General features: G+C 39.6%; 1 protein-coding gene across 1 annotated transcript; it reads right to left on the bottom strand.

Annotated features, from left to right (window-relative positions):
- Positions 1 to 426: 426 nt before the first annotated feature.
- Positions 427 to 15,799, bottom strand: Ptchd3 (patched domain containing 3). Its single transcript, XM_006987715.4, has 4 exons — positions 11,540 to 15,799; positions 10,456 to 10,577; positions 4,445 to 4,590; positions 427 to 2,356 (listed from the first exon to the last, which is right to left on the bottom strand). The coding sequence occupies exons 1-4, from the start codon at positions 12,449 to 12,451 to the stop codon at positions 861 to 863; spliced, it is 2,676 nt and encodes an 891-aa protein (XP_006987777.1). The 5' UTR covers positions 12,452 to 15,799; the 3' UTR covers positions 427 to 860.
- Between the last annotated feature and the right edge of the window lie 214 nt (positions 15,800 to 16,013).

Genomic DNA, 16,013 nt, shown 5'->3' with positions numbered 1-16,013 from the left:
GAAAAACCCTGTCAGAGAGAGAGAGAGAGAGAGAGAGAGAGAGAGAGAGAGAGAGAGAGAGAGAGAGAGAGAGAGAGAGAGAAGTCTTGTCTTTGATAGCTCAGTACACTCAGCACCTATCTTGTAGTTCCTTCATGGGCCCAGTCAATTGTAGGTAGTGCCATCCCTGGAGAGGTGTCCTAGGGTATATACAAAAGCAGGCTGAGCAAGCCATGAGGAGCAATCCAGTAAGCTGCATTTTTTTCCATCAGTCTGCCTCAGTTCCTGCCTCCCAGTTCCTGTCCTGATTTTCCTTCATGATGAACTGTAAACTATAAATTGAAAGAAATCCTTTCCTTCCAAAGTTTATTTTGGTCATGATCTTTATCACAGCAATAGAAAAATAACTAAGACTTATTGTAGACAATAGAATAAAGATGATAACACTTTTCTTAATTTGGTAAAGATATTTTATTTTTCTCAGAATATGTTAAAGAACAATTTAATATGGGACTGCAAAGCCAAGGAAACATCTTTAAAGTGGAATGACTATTTTTAACACTTTATATCTGTTTTCAGTTATACATTAATAATTCATATTTTATTAGTGTATACCAATTGGACAAACTAATGGTTTCTCTTGAGACATTTTCATACATGTATACAATGTGCTTTATATTTGTTTATATCCCACATTACCCTTCCTTTCTTCTCATCCCTACCCCAGTTCTTCTTACCCCACAATACCCCTTCTAATTTCATCTCTCTCTTTTTCTATTGACTAGTCTTAATTGGTATGTTTTGCAATCAGACTGGATTTAGGTAATCAGGAATTCTATAACTGGTTAGGGTTATTTGTTACTGTGTATTCAAACAAACTTTCAAAAAAAGGTTAAGAATACTGGAATAAAAATTAGGCCATGAGCAGCCCCAAAAAACATAACAAGAAACATAATCTTAAAAAATGTCCTGAAGATGTAAGCTTTAGCTGCAGATAAAACACACACCCCTATTATTGTTGAAATTGCACTTTGCAACACTGGATAGCCTAACATATATAAGGCCTCAATTGATTTTTTGTTTACTGAGGTCTCAGAACTTGAAACAAATGCATAGGAGATGTGTGCAGAAAAATCAAAAGAAAACCCTATACAAATAACAAGATTAATCATGGATATGGAATCAAGATTAACATTCCAGAATGCCATGAAACCTGTAACTCCCACAATCACAGAAGCAATAGCAAAAGTAACCCACAAGGAGCATACTGGATGAGGAATTAACAATAAGGAAACAATGAGCATAGCTGTTGATGCAACCATGACATTTCGAACAGTGTTTTCTATTATTGCAGCATACTGATCAAAATATATGAATGCCTGGTTATACACCATTAAGGGAACTTCACAGTTTTCAGCTATGCCTCGTAACTGTAGCAACATTCTCTTCTTATTGGTTGAGGAAGAAACCCCTATAGTCTGGATGAAGCCTCGAGAAGAAGTGATTTCATTTGATGAGGAAATATTAATATCATATGTAAAAATAGGGGAAATTTTTAAAAAACCTGAAATATTATTCATAAAGGTGTTCTTGTCATTGGGATCATTCCCACTGTTATTCATATATTGAATATATGCTCCCAACCAAAATTCTGTGAGATTTTTATCTACATATGCATTTTCTTCAAATTTTATCATACATTTGTCCAGTTTCTGTCTTACATTACCATCCCAGTAGTTAACACTTTCAGTAACAATGACCATAACCCTTGGACCATAATCTGAAAAATAATCTTCCTCAACATTAAAATATGGTGTGATGTAGGAATCATCACTTGCCAGGTTCCGAAGATCTAACCCTTCCTGCACTTGGAAGCATCCATATATACTGCTTATGATGTAGAAAATGTATATCAGCACTACAAAAAACTTGGCTTTGGCAGTTGTGAGGAAAGGACCAAAATAGTCTCTAAAGAACAAATTCATTGGATGCTTATCTTCTCCATGTTCATCTGGGGATAAACCAAATGGGAGACAGCAGGATTTTTTCAATGAGGCATATTTTGGGTCTGGCTTTTCCAGCCAGTTGTAGCACACAACTTCTCTTTTACCATCCAGAGCCATAATTGCTCCAAAACAGGTAATACTAAAAAAATAACAAAAGAGCAGGGTTGTTCCTGTATAAATGCAAAAATACTGTACAGATCTAAAAGAGCTGGTGATTCCTGTATAGAAAGCAAGGACATTGGTGATGGTGGTGATTGTAATGGACACTGCCACCTTTGAATATGAACTGGAGAGTCGATCTCTTATGCTTTCTGTGAGGCTAGTCTTCTGCCAGGCAGAAATCATGATAAACATGTCATCAACCCCAACACCTGTAACAAAAGAACAGATCTTCCTATATATTAATAAACATTAAATATCAAAACAACTGAGCATTTTCTATTGCTTGTCTTGCAAATCTATGCTTAAACATCATCTTCTCAGTCTTTCTCTTAATTTATAACAGAATTTGTCACTCCTTCCTGTGTTATAAGTGTTAGCTTTGTATATACCTATATTGTTAATACACAGCATACTCTCTAGACCCATGGTGTCTTCATGATAAAATGAGGACATCTACCTGACAGCATGCCAGTTGAAACAGCATCAGCAATCTATCTTTGATCCCATGAGCCATTTCAATTAATATACAAACACATCCATCAAATATTCTGATGCTTGAAATAGGAGTTAGCAAGTGTGTTTACAGGTAGCATAAGGCAATCCAAGTTGTGCCATTTTTATTATAGCACCCACTTTATAGATTTACTTCCAGGCATACAAACAAATCTCGTGTCCCTGGTAGTTTCTATTTGACACATAGCATGTAGTGGACAGAATGTTTCATTGGTCCAGAGATGAGAAAGGTGTGCAAAAGTGAATCTTTGAAATTCTTTCTATGGTGTCATTTCATGGTTGGCTTGAAACAGAACTAAAGAATGTTTGAGAGCTTTCACATTAACAATGTAAAAAAATGAGGCCATCAAAGCAAGGAAACTAGACAGTCTGAGCCTGCTGCCAATGAATTCCACTTCCTTCTTTAGATTGCAGTTGAGATTGCTTGCATTCATGTGTGCTTTTGTTTCCATGTGTATTTAACAGCAGCTCTTGGGAATGCAATTCTGTAAACTTCTTTTTCATAGGTTACAAGTTAAGGTTAATAGAATACTAGGATTACAAGTTGGCCTGTAGTTCGCATATTCATGGACATGATTGAGGTAGAAAGATCCAAAACTTGCACAAAGCTAGAGGGACTGTCATAGACTGTATGGTAGCACCCCATGACTAGCAGCTGAAGATTCTATCTGAACAAAGGAAATAATCAGAGGCACTGAGAACCAAGAATAGAATGCACTGGTACCTCTTAGGTGCTTAAAAACTGATTTTTATTACTTATAGAATTTGTTCAGAAATTCTCCTCATAGTTCTTAAGTTTCTGGGATTGCATATACAAATCTATACATACACTCCTGTGGATACAGACTGTATAAATACAGTGAATACAGACTGGCTTACAATAAATATGTCCCCCTATAGTTATTAATGACCGTGGGCTCAGTGACCGAGTGTACGAACATAAGGGTATACTCTGAAGAGCCAAGGCTAACTTATGTGCAATATAAACCCATCTACTATCTACAGGGAAAAAACCTGATTTTTCTCAAATTGCATAGTTTGACATATATACTTACTGTAAAATAAATTCTAAAAACAGCAATACAAAAAAAACCTATAATCACCCTCTCAAGGATAACCCTGAAAACACATTTTAAAAATTCATCTAGAATTTGTCCTATGCAACTATACCCATGTAATTATCCATTGCATGTATCTTGACTTATAACAAGAAATTTTCATTTAATTCATTATATGTCTTTTTCAAAAGGCCAAGTATGGTTTCAATTTTTTATTATGTTTGATTTGACAAATGCCATATTGATATGGGATCAGGTTGCTTTCAATATTTTCCTATTCTAAAACACACCAAAATAAACCCATTTGTCCTACTTATGATCAATTACATTTATCAGATATTATAAAAGTGAAATTGCTGGTCTATAGTTCCTTGCTATGAACTTGGGGAATGCAAACCAATTTATACTTTTCCTACAGCAGAATCTTGAGTGCTCATTTACACATAACATTTCAAAATGGTCTTGCTAGTACTGATTAATCTAGAAAAAAAATTTAGTTTAGTGTATATCCCTTGATACAGTATATTTATTGTTGTATTTTCAGTATGAATAATACTGTTCCATGTTCCTTTCTTTTATTTGTCTGGGACACTATATTTTTCCAACTATGAAGATAGATAATTCAACTTGTTCTTCTTGTTGTCTAAGCCTCCTACACAAATGTATTCCCTTGTCCATTGCACACACCTACAGACTCAACACAACTTTATATTTTGTTTTACTCACCAAGAATAAGAAATGGTGAATTTGCAACTATGATCACAAATGGTACCCCAATGTGAAGCATCAGGCCAAAGCCACTCACCACTGACATGGCAACACAAAACACTCCAAAGACTGCTACCCACATTTTGTTTCTTACACAGTCCAACCTGTAAATTTAGAGGGAAAAAATAAGAACCTGTAATGACAGCTTCCATACTGAAATCCTGCTAATTGGTTGTTGACTTAGACACAAAGGCAGAAGCCTCTGGGATGATAATATCATCTGTCTGATAATTTCCATATCTGTCTGCTAGAGACCTAAAACAGGCATTATCACATTAACAACTTACAAAAAATAGAGGAGACAATAAAGTTGGGAATCCATAAACATTTCTGGGTGATTCTTATGTAACTACCCAAACACCAATGCACTGGCTAGCAGTTCAGAATAGAAATTTGCTAAGCACTGCAAATGGTTAACTCTGCTCTGACTTTCCTAAGGGTGTGAATGAAATACAGTAGGTAGTAGATGGTGGCTTGGTTCATCTGTTGCTATGGAAAAATACTGGAGGCTTTATATTTTATAAAAAGAAAAACATTTAGTTCACAATTCTAAAGGTCCAAGAGGATGATGCAGCATCTTTGTGAGGGCTCCTCTTATTGTGTTATAACATAGTACATGTCATTGTTGTGGGAATGCGAGAGAGAGAGAGAGAGAGAGAGAGAGAGAGAGAGAGAGAGAGAGAGAGAGAGAGAGAAATCAAAAGATGGGAAAATAGGTAGATTTAGGAGCAAGGCCTGCTGTTCTCATAACTTTCTGTCACAGTGCTTTCTGCGGACAGCATCCCCAGTGACCTATCCCTGTCCATAGTCTCTGCTTCTTTTTTTTTTTTTTTTTTTTTTTTTTTTTTTTTGGTTTTTTCAAGACAGGGTTTCTCTGTGTAGCTTTGCGCCTTTCCTGGAGCTCACTTGGTAGCCCAGGCTGGCCTCGAACTCACAGAGATCCGCCTGCCTCTGCCTCCCAAGTGCTGGGATTAAAGGTGTGCGCCACCAACGCCCGGCTAGTCTCTGCTTCTTAAAGGCCTCACTTTCTCCCAATATCACAATGCTGAAAAATCAAGTTTCTAATACATGTACCAGGACTCACTAAAACCACATCCAAAGCACAGCCAAGGGTAAGCTGTGAATAAAATGGAGCACATATTCAATTCTGTGTCCATCCAAACCACCTTCAACTGGACATAGTATAAGTAGTCTGCAATTTCAAATTAGTCCAGTGAATACTGGGCTCAAAGTATGGAAACGTTTTAAATCATTTTCATTATTACATGTTTAAAGTATGATATAACACTTTATCACCCCACTGGCCACAGTACATTTTAAAAATTTTTAGATTTATTTTCTTCTGTGTGTATGTTTGTTTTGCCTGCATATCTGTATATGCATAATGTCTATGCCTGGTTCCCATAGAAGTCAGAAGAAGATGTCTTATTATAAGCCACCAAGTGAGTGCTGGGAACTGAACCTGGGTTCTCTGAAAGAACAAAAAAATTCTCTTAAATCATCTCTCTGCCCCCAACAGTACATTTTAAAATTTTGGCAATATACTACAGATTTTTTAATTTACTTGCTAGAAACTTCTTCAAAACAATGCCTGATACCTTATACTTCCAAATACATTATAGGGAAAAGAAAACAAGTTAGGACCCTATGTGTGAGGATGATGACTAGGAACACAAACCAATGATTCTAAGACAGAAGGAAAGATCACATTCAAGTATACAAAGATTTCTGTGAAAGCAAAAGCTTGTAAAATTGGGTTCGATCCTCAGATCAAAAAAAAAAAAAATCTCATAGACCTGCTAGGAGAGGAAACTGACCACAGAAACCCACAGAAAGATCTTTGCAAATTGTGCAGAGTTCTAGGGATGCTGTTTTCATGAGTCATCACCCTTATTAACTTGTGCTTTCTGATGATCCAGCTGCTCTTTTTAAGTCACCTCTAGTCCTTTAATCAGCCCCTTACCCATACTCCTCTTAGTAACCTCATTAAAAACTCATTGGTTCCTCAAATTTAACTCTGCTTCAGTCATTACTTTGATCTATCATGAGCTCCCTTTCTGGGGTGAGGGGTGAGTAGACGTGCGTGTGTGTGTGTGTGTGTGTGTGTGTGTGTGTGTGTGTGTGTGTGTACGCACATGCGCATTGTATCTTCCCCAAAAAAGTATGTCATACAATAGCAACAAATGATGTTTCAGTTGACAATGTTGTTTGGAGGCGGTGGAAAATGTATAATCATAGTGATTCCAGAAAATTAAAACAGGGCTGAAAACATCATGTCACCTACTGAGTATACAACTAAATATGCAGGAAAATGGAAAATGTCACATAATCTTCAAGAAAAGTCATAGTGAAGGACTTAGCTGTTTAGACCTCAACAAACTCCTTATAGGGTTGCTGGAGAAATAGTTTAGCATTTAAGAGTACTGACTGTTCTTCCAGGGGACCAGGGCTTGGCTTCCAGCACCCACATAGTGGCTCACAACCATCCATAACTCTAGTTCTAGGGTATCTGCCAATGTCTTCTGTCCTCCATAGGTACCAAGCATGTACACAGCACACAGACATACATGCAGGCAAAACACACACACACACACACACATATATGAAATAAAACAATAATATTCAAAGGAAAATTTTAGATGAAACCTAAAAAGTTTTTATCAACAGAGTGTAAGGTTCATGGCAAGCAACTCAGCAATTAGAAAAAGAAACAAAGCAAGCATGAATGGGCCCATCTCAGGTTGGCAGCTCAACTTCACAGTGTTGTTGTCCACATAGTACTAGTTTTGAAGACAAGAAAGATGCAAAATTGAGAAAGTCATTGATTCTTCCTCCACAGTGTCAAAGAGCCACTGAGGCCAAGCAATGTATGCCAATGTCAGAGGCCCTGAAAGGTCATTGTGTGAAGCTTGTAAAAGTGAAGCCTAGATTGTGGTTGAGACCTCAAGATGTTGGAGATGTCAAAACTGTGAGACATGTATCAAGGAGAACTGAATACAGGGAATGGAACCAGCCCAAGAGAGAGAAATTGCTGGCAACAAAGCCGGAAGGACTGCACCATCTAAGCCCTTTGAAACTGAAGTCCCAGATATCAGACACGGAGCTACAAAATTTTGTATTTGCCCTGCTGGATTTCAGTCTGGATTTCCTCTAATATTTCCTTACTATGCCCCCACACTTTCATTTTGGAAGGGTTATGCTGTGGATATCATTCTGTATAAATAAAACACTGATTGGCCAGTGGCCAGGCAGGAAGTATAGGCGGGACAAGGAGAGAGGAGAATTCTGGGAAGTGGAAGGCGGAGTGGGGAGTCACTGCCAGCTGCCACCATGACAAGCAGCATGTGAAGATGCTGGTAAGCCACGAGCCACGTGGCCAGGTATAGATTTATGGAAATGGATTAATTTAAGCTATAAGAACAGTTAGCAAGAAGCCTGCCACAGCCATACAGTTTGTAAGCAATATAAGTCTCTGTGTTTACTTGGTTGGGTCTGAGCAACTGTGGGACTGCAGGTGACAGAGATTTGTCCTGACTGTGGGCCAGGCAGAAAAAACCTCCAGCTACAAAAGGCACCCAACGTGTTGGCAAGAGTTTCTACCTAAAACCTGAGTAAAAACATTCTAAAATGGAGCTAAAAACAGTTCCTAGTTGTCTCTTTCAAGTAGCGTGTTTGAGCTACTATGGTGGGTTCCTGGCATGTGCACTCAACCTGCAGTTTGGCGGGAATGAGGCCTCTGCAAGTGGCACATTAAGCTGCATGGTGGATTTAGCCTTTGCTAGAACAAAACAAAAAGAGGTTTCTGGGCTACACGCTGCTTTGATAGAAGCATAGACCCACTATTTATGAGAGTTGATGGCTCCCAGGGCTGGTGGTAAATATACCACCACCATATTGGGGAGCTGAAGTGGGCAGAGCCAGCAGCCACAGCCCCATTTCAATCTTAAAATGCTGCAGTTTAAAGCAATAGGCTCAAGGTAACATAAAAAATAAACCACGTAAAGATGGCTTCCACACAGAGAATCTGGATTATGTTCTCTTTGATATTCGTAACTGAAGAAAAACATTTGATTGCAAAAGCTATTGAGTTATGCCAAAATGTATATTTTAAAGGTACCTTGACTTCAAAATTTGATGTAAGGATATGTTGCTTTGGAAAGGAGGTTCTGCTTTTGTTTTCACAGAAAGCCAGAAGCTATGGATTTGTTCCAGATTAAGATACATCAGGTTTGACCAGCCAAGACCCTCTGAAAGGTCTCCAATGACACCATGGCCCAGATGATCCAACATCCAGAATGGTTTGAAGGCAACTGGCTCAAACAATACAGCCTCATGGACTACTCCATAATCCTAAAATTTTTTTTGTGTCCCCATAAGATACAGCGCCCCCCCTCCAGCAGGAAGTAGTAAGAAAAGCTATGCCCAAATTCCCAAATTATATGTAATTTTACTATGTTAAGGTTAAAACCTTCCTTTTTGGAAAAAAAAGAAAAAAGAAAAGGAGAAGTGCTGTGGATATCATTCTGTATAAATAAAACACTGATTGGCCAGTGGCCAGGCAGGAAGTATAGGCAGGACAAGGAGAGAGGAGAATTCTGGGAAGTGGAAGGCTGAGTGGAGAGACACTGCCAGCCGCTGCCATGACAAGCAGCATGTGAAGATGCCGGTAAGCCATGAGCCATGTGGCAAGGTATAGATTTATGGAAATGGATTAATTTAAGCTATAAGAACCGTTAGCAAGAAGCCTGCCACAGCCATACGGTTTGTAAGCAATATAAGTTTCTGTGTTTACTTGGTTGGGTCTGAGCGGCTGTGGGACTGGCAGGTGACAGAGATTTGTCCTGACTGTGGGCCAGGCAGAAAAAACTTCAGCTACAGGGTAATATATATTATGTACCATTTTCTAAGGGATACATAATTTGTTTGTTTGTTTTATTTTAAACAGGAAATCACAGTTAAGAAATTGCCTAGAATCTCAGAAGAGGATTTGGACTTTTAAGCAGTGCCAAAATCTTTTTAAAAATTTGTATTTTTCATTTTATGTGTGTATGTCTTGCACCACAGTTGCAGTGATGAGAAGAGAAGGTCAGGCCAACTGGAACTGGTGAGCTTATGGGGACCAGGCCAGAAAGTATTAGTTTGAATGAGAAATTTCCCTCATAGGCTTACATATGTGAACACTAGGTTCCCATTTGGAGGTGCTGTTTGAGGAAATTATGGAACTTTTAGGAGGTAGAGCCTTTCTAGAGAAAGCACACCACTGGGGACCAGCTTTGAGGGATTATAGCCTCACCCACTTACTGTTGTCTTTCTGTTTCCTATGTGTGGATGAAATGTGATCAGCCAGCTCCCTGCTCCTTGATAAACTACATCCCTTGAGAAACATAAGCCAAAATGAATTCTTATTCTTATTCTTATTCTTCTTCTTTTTTTTTTTTTCGAGACAGGGAACTCTTTCTTCTTTAAGTTTCTTTTGGTCACAGTTTTCCATCAAGTGACAGAAAAGTAAAACAATGTTGTAACTTATGGAATGAAGTGGCAAGGCAAATCTATGGCAATAGATACCTGCTTTAAAAAAAGAAAAAGTCAAATAATTTGAAATCTGTAAAACTAGGGAAAAATAAAATCAAAGATGACAGAAGTATCTTAGTCTATTCTGGTTTTAGACTGAGTAACCTATAAAGAGCAGAAAGGAAAAGTCTAGAATAGGCAAATTCAGAAATAGAAAGTAGATTAAAGTTTGTCTGGGACCATGGGAGAGGGGTTTAGGGGGTTACTATATAATGAACATCTGCTAGTACTGATCAAAAACCTTGGGAAGCAGAGAGTTGTGGTGAATAAACAGTATGGATATAAATAATATCACTAAATTGTTCACTTAAATTGTTACAAATGGAATATTGTATATCATGTATGTTTTATCACAATATATTACAAGGTGAGAGGTAAAAAATGAGTGAGAGTTTTACCTGAAGCATGATACAACTGCAAACAGTATGATTAAAATGTATGCCAAGTGGAACAGAGGGATCACAGTCTTAGAGGTTGCCTCAAACTCCAGCTGTCTTGAAAGGGATGTAAAGTAGACTACCTGAAATAAATAAATAAATAAATAAATAAATAAATAAATAAATAAATAAATAAATAAATAAATAAATAAATAAATAAATAAATAATAACATACTCGGGAAGTAAATCCAGACTCCAGAGTCTGTCAAAAGTTACAAACACTACTGGACACTTCAGCTTCTTGATGGGCATGCTGCAAAAAGTGAATGATTTGCTTCTTCACATAAAATCTGCAGTGTACTTTCCAACCTTTCCTTCAAAATGTAAAGTTTAATAATTTCTCTACATTTTGGCTAAGATCAGGTTAAAAAAAAAAACCCTAACCCAAAATATAAACAAACCAAAACTGAATTTTATGCACAACTGTGAAACTTTATCCTTGCTAACAACTGTGGAAATTGTGGCATTTTCTAAATCTTCTTAGATTGGTATTTTTTCATATTTTAATCTCATCAGTAGCACTTTAAGAAACACTTGGCTTCCCAGTAGGCATTTGCTTTCACTGGGGTTATTGGAATTACTTGCCCAGAATTTTAACAGATAACATGTACCTCAATACTAAGCTAGGTGCCTTATAATTAACCTGAAAAGGGCTGAACTAGTTATCTATCTTCTTAAATACCATGACAGAACTTGAAGGTTCTGTTTTTTTAATTCCATTGGGCACAAACAGGTTTTAGGGACTCCTAGGAACAAGAGGGAGCTCAATAAAAGAAATAAATTCCAAGTGACTTAATTAGAAAACCAAACCCCACACCAAGTGTGAAAATCAGTTTCTATACTAAACAGACTTACAGATACAGGATTTATGTACAGACCAGAATGATGCCAATACTTTATGATCGGTGGCGTCATCCATCCATGTTATAATGGGTTTTCATAACAAGCATAGGAGAGCACACCCAGCTTTAATTCAAGGGCCACCTCATCTCCAGACCTCCCACCGTTACTGGCCTCCCTTGCCAACCCTAACCTCCAGAATACCTCTGTCTCTTCCAAAGTCAGACTGCTCTTCATGTCGTTAAAACGGTTAAGAAAGTGAGTGAGCCATGCCTTGCTACGCTCACTGTCCTCGGGGTCCTCGGTCTTGAGGTAGTACAGCAGCCTCATTGCTCGGGACTCCACAAGTCGTTGACTTCTTCCCATCGATTGACCCAAGACATTTCCCCCAAAGAAGCCCGCCAAATAGATGAGGTGGTTGTTCATGTCATGGAGAGGGAAGGTGAGATTTGACAAGTCCACTGATGAGTTACGCTGCCAGGCATACAGCAGAGGGTTGGGTGGCACGCACAGAGTCTTGTACTTGGCGCATACCTCTTTGTACAGGATCTGTGTTCCATTTTCCTGTACCACCTTCAGCGCCTGCACTGCTTGGTCCAGCTTGCTCACCTCCGTGAATACCCCCGGCTCCAGCAGCGAGGCGGTAAAGGATACCACCAGGATGGACGCAAAGTTGGCCTCGGAGCTGGTTCTGGAGGCAGAGAAGCGGTATGTGTCATTGGTGCTGAAATGACCCTGCACGAAGCGCCGCTCGGCCTTGGCAGGACTGCCAATCGGTGTGTACTGCTCCTCCAGGTTCTCCTTCTCCTTGGGAAGGAAGATGAGGCCGGTGCCCAGCGCGACCGTCAGCAGCGCCGGCCCAAGTAAAAACAGCCAGGGGTGCATACCCACGGCGTAGCCAAGGCGCTGAAAGCTGCGCGACAGGGGCGCTTCTAAGCAGTCGGTGTGGCAGCGACGTGGCAGAGGTGCCTCCTGACCCAGGGGCGGCGGGCGCTCTGATGGCGGTCCTGAGGCCCAGCTAGGGCCCGCTTCGTCAGATGGCACTGACTCCAGCTCACCTTCAGAAGGCGCCTCTCGCAGCGATTCCTCTCCCGGTGCCACTTTGGAGGAGTTCATGTCGCCCACAGCTGCTCACAGGAGCTGCTGCTGATCTGCTTGCACCCCAACGGTCTGGGACCCAGGGGCCGTTGGCTGCTCCGGTGCCCGGATGCTGGAGGCAACGGTTGGGAGCACGTGGCCGAGGTGACCTTCCTGGTCTGGATCTGTCCCAGGGTTAGGGTTAGTACCATTCTCCTTGTCACAGAGCATCTCTTCAAGCCAGAGCCCAGTGGAGCACCTCTCCAGGCCAGGACTTATCAAATTCCTTTCTGGGAGCATAAGCTTACCCCCTCCAGCTTGGCATCCTAGTGGCAGGGACAAATTCACACTTGCTTTGTTGTCATGGGTTTATCTCTTTTCCCTACTAGATTGTCAAATCTCTGAGATAGACGATTATTGTATCTAGGTTTGTTGACAAACATGAATGCCAACCAGAGGAACGTTACGTATTTCTTAAAGGGAAGACTGCGTATACTAATTACAAAGTTATCTATCAATCTGAAGTTTACAGTTTCCAATCTAAATGAAAACTGTACTGAGACAGCCAGACTTGCAAATCATTATAAATTCGCAGAATTATATATATCCCAAAGTGTAGGAAGTGTAGCAGAGAGATTGTTGCTTCCTGGTTATTTCCTCTATATTCAACTAAAAAGTCTGCAACCAGATAGCATTTGTTGGAGATTGGTTAAGATCACTCAACAAAATTCCCCCTACATTTGTTGCACCTTTGTGTGCTTTGCGAGACTATAAAGCAATATCAACTGCTTTCACCACAGCAGGAGATAGATTCTTAGATGGTTTGCTGAGTTATTGTGCTCATCCTGGAATTATGGTATGCAGTTGTGTGAATTTCCAAATGTTTATTTACCTCAAAGAGAAAGAGCCTAACAAATTAAAAAAAGATTCTGCCCCCCCCCTTTTTAAACAAATCAATGAATATTATGATTACTTACAAGAGTAGGGGCAACCCACAGACAGCTACACCACCAAAAAGAACCACCCTCGGTCAACATTTTACTTCTCACAGTCAGCCCTTGCCTACCTAAAGCTGGGGAAGGATAGAACGGGAGTTGAAATATCAGGGAAAAGTCAGAGGAGGGTCTTGTGAACTTCCCTCAAAGAGATCCTGCTAACAACCCAATTACTACAGGTCTAGCTATCTGCTGTATATTTCTGTTGGTTTTGTTGCCATAGCTTAAGGCTAAGGGCTCTTATAGCTCATCACAGCTGTTCTGCCATATGGTGGCAGTGAATGTGCTAAGAGGAGTAATCCATCACTTTTGTTTAAACTGGTCAATTTATGGTTGGTCAAAACTTATAGCTGAAACCAAATGCAGTGGTCTGCCCCAGTAGCCCTGGCTATTCAGGATGGTTGAGACAGAAAGACTGTTAGTTCAAGGCCAGTCTGGGCAACATAGCAGGACCTTATCTCAGAACAAAATATTGAAGCTGAGGAACATAGCTGTAGCTCATTGTTGAAGTGTTTGCCTAGCATGTAAAAGATCTGGAACTTAATCCCCAGGATCACACACACACACACACACACACAAATGCACCTGGAAAAATTCTAATAATATATGGACTGTTGATCTATCCTGTCATGCTTAGTGATAGAATGCAAGTAATGTTCAGGGAAACACACCTAACAGTTACATCCAAAGTAAAACAGCTGAAAGAGTAAAATGAATAAATTTAATAAGTACAACAGTTCAGACTTAGATAATATTTGCTCATTTAGGGTAGAAATTGAAAAGAGAGCATTAGGCCTTTTTGTCCTTTTGTTTTGTTTTTCTAAAGACCTCTTTTAAAAGCCTATACTGATAGGCTACAGCAAGACCAGAAGACAAAAACTTCCCTAAAGGAAGTTTTAGTTGAATTCCTAGTGTCATAGAAAAGAAATAGATTGCAGAACAAGCAAAGGATGAGCCAGGTGGAGAAGATACCATGAGGCTACTTATAGGAGCATAAATGAGGAGTTAATTACAGGAGTATAACTGTTGGTGGGGTAGTTACAGAAGCATGGGCAGTTGTTGGGTAACTATTTCACCAGAAATTACAATCCAGCATCCATGACAACTGAGATAAAAGCTGCATCCCTGAAGCTACCTGAACAACTTGCAAACAGTTTAGCTAATCAGTCTCCTATCCCTAGCAACATCACTATCATCTATCGATTGATAGATAGATGATTGATAGATAGACAGACAGACAGACAGACAGATAGATAGATATAACCTTGTGGGCAGAGGGTCTTGTGAATTTCTTTAACTTCAAAACTTCCTGAACCTTGTTTTATTTACTCCTTGAGGACTTTACACAATGAGGATGCTCTCTAGGTTTCCTGGGAAGAATTGCTGACCCAGACTCAACAAGCCCCATAGATTTAGTATCACACACCCAAGGGTCTGGGGCTCTTTAAGATATTTCTGAGTTACAAATAGTTTTACAAAGAAGTGTAAGGATACTGGAGATCATCGTTGGTAGACTGCAGTAATATTTTGAACCAAGACCGAGCTGCAGCCTGAAAGATCACACCACAAATATTTTTTAATGGATAAGAAACAAGCCAGGACTCAATTGGCTTTGAAAATTATAAATTTATAAACTCAAGTTCCAGTTGCTTTTGGGATACCATCTTAAAAGGACTCCAGTTTGCAGTAAGGCTCGCTAAGGAAGGGAATGGCTCAGTTGCCTTTAGCCTACTGGCTATGGGTGAGATAGAACCTCTGTTGGTCTTTTCTGTATTGAACACACAGATTGCAAGCCCAGTGCCACTTTGAGATCTTTGGCAGCAATTAACCATGCAGCTCACACACAATTGAGCCTGTATGATAATGAGTATTCAGAGATGGGTAATGCCTGGGGAGCACTCACCAACCTAAGACAGAGCACCTGTGTGGACTGGGCAGGCATCTCCATGACGGGAAAGGTGACCTGCTGATGTCCCACACAACCCCAGTCAGAAGCTCATTTTTAATAAAAGGGGGACCTGTAGGGCCCTGGCCCCCATTTTGGGTAACTGTTGCCTTGCTTGCGGACCTTGACCTTGATATTCTCCCAATGCTAATTCCCTGCCAGGTTCCACCCTCCTGAATGCTTAAGGGAAGTTCCTTATTTGTGTATCCTGAATAATGGGCGTTAACAGCTTAGATGCAAGATTATAAAACATCAGTAGCGAACTTCTGCCCTCTGTGGTTCTCCCATTGTGCTGTAAGCCTGTATTTTACACCTCCTACCCCCTTGAAGAAATGACATTTGACATTTAAAATTATATATATAATTGAATGAATACTGCAAATGTAATCTATGAATAACACAAATGTGATTAATATCATGAGTGTAATTAATGAATATCATGAGTGTAATTTAAAAAATAAATTAAAAAATTAAAATTAAAAAAAGAAAAAAAAAGAAACAAGCCAGGAAAAAGAATTCTGAGATAAGAAGCAAATCTCCCAGAACCCAATCCTAAGGAAAAGGTCCACCCTGAGTCCTTACAGAAAAAATGAGAGCCAGGTGGATCTCTGTTGAGTTTGAGTGAGATCCAGGACAAGCACCAAAACTACACAGAGAAACC

The sequence above is a fragment of the Peromyscus maniculatus genome, chromosome 8 (assembly GCF_049852395.1).
Source record: "Peromyscus maniculatus bairdii isolate BWxNUB_F1_BW_parent chromosome 8, HU_Pman_BW_mat_3.1, whole genome shotgun sequence".
Taxonomy (NCBI): domain Eukaryota; kingdom Metazoa; phylum Chordata; class Mammalia; order Rodentia; family Cricetidae; genus Peromyscus; species Peromyscus maniculatus.
The sequence above is the reverse complement of the archived record's forward strand: the minus strand, read 5'-3'. Positions and strand labels throughout refer to the sequence as shown.

Bases quoted from the DNA above. Each gene is read 5' to 3' on its own strand.
- Ptchd3 (XM_006987715.4), bottom strand. From the start codon at position 12,451: ATGAACTCCTCCAAAGTGGCACCGGGAGAGGAATCGCTGCGAGAGGCG. The intron at 4,591-10,455 runs GTAAAACTCTCA...CTAAATTTACAG, and splicing joins GCAGTTGTATCATGCTTCAG to GTTGGACTGTGTAAGAAACA. The intron at 2,357-4,444 runs GTGAGTAAAACA...CTTTTGTTACAG, and splicing joins TTCACCATTTCTTATTCTTG to GTGTTGGGGTTGATGACATG.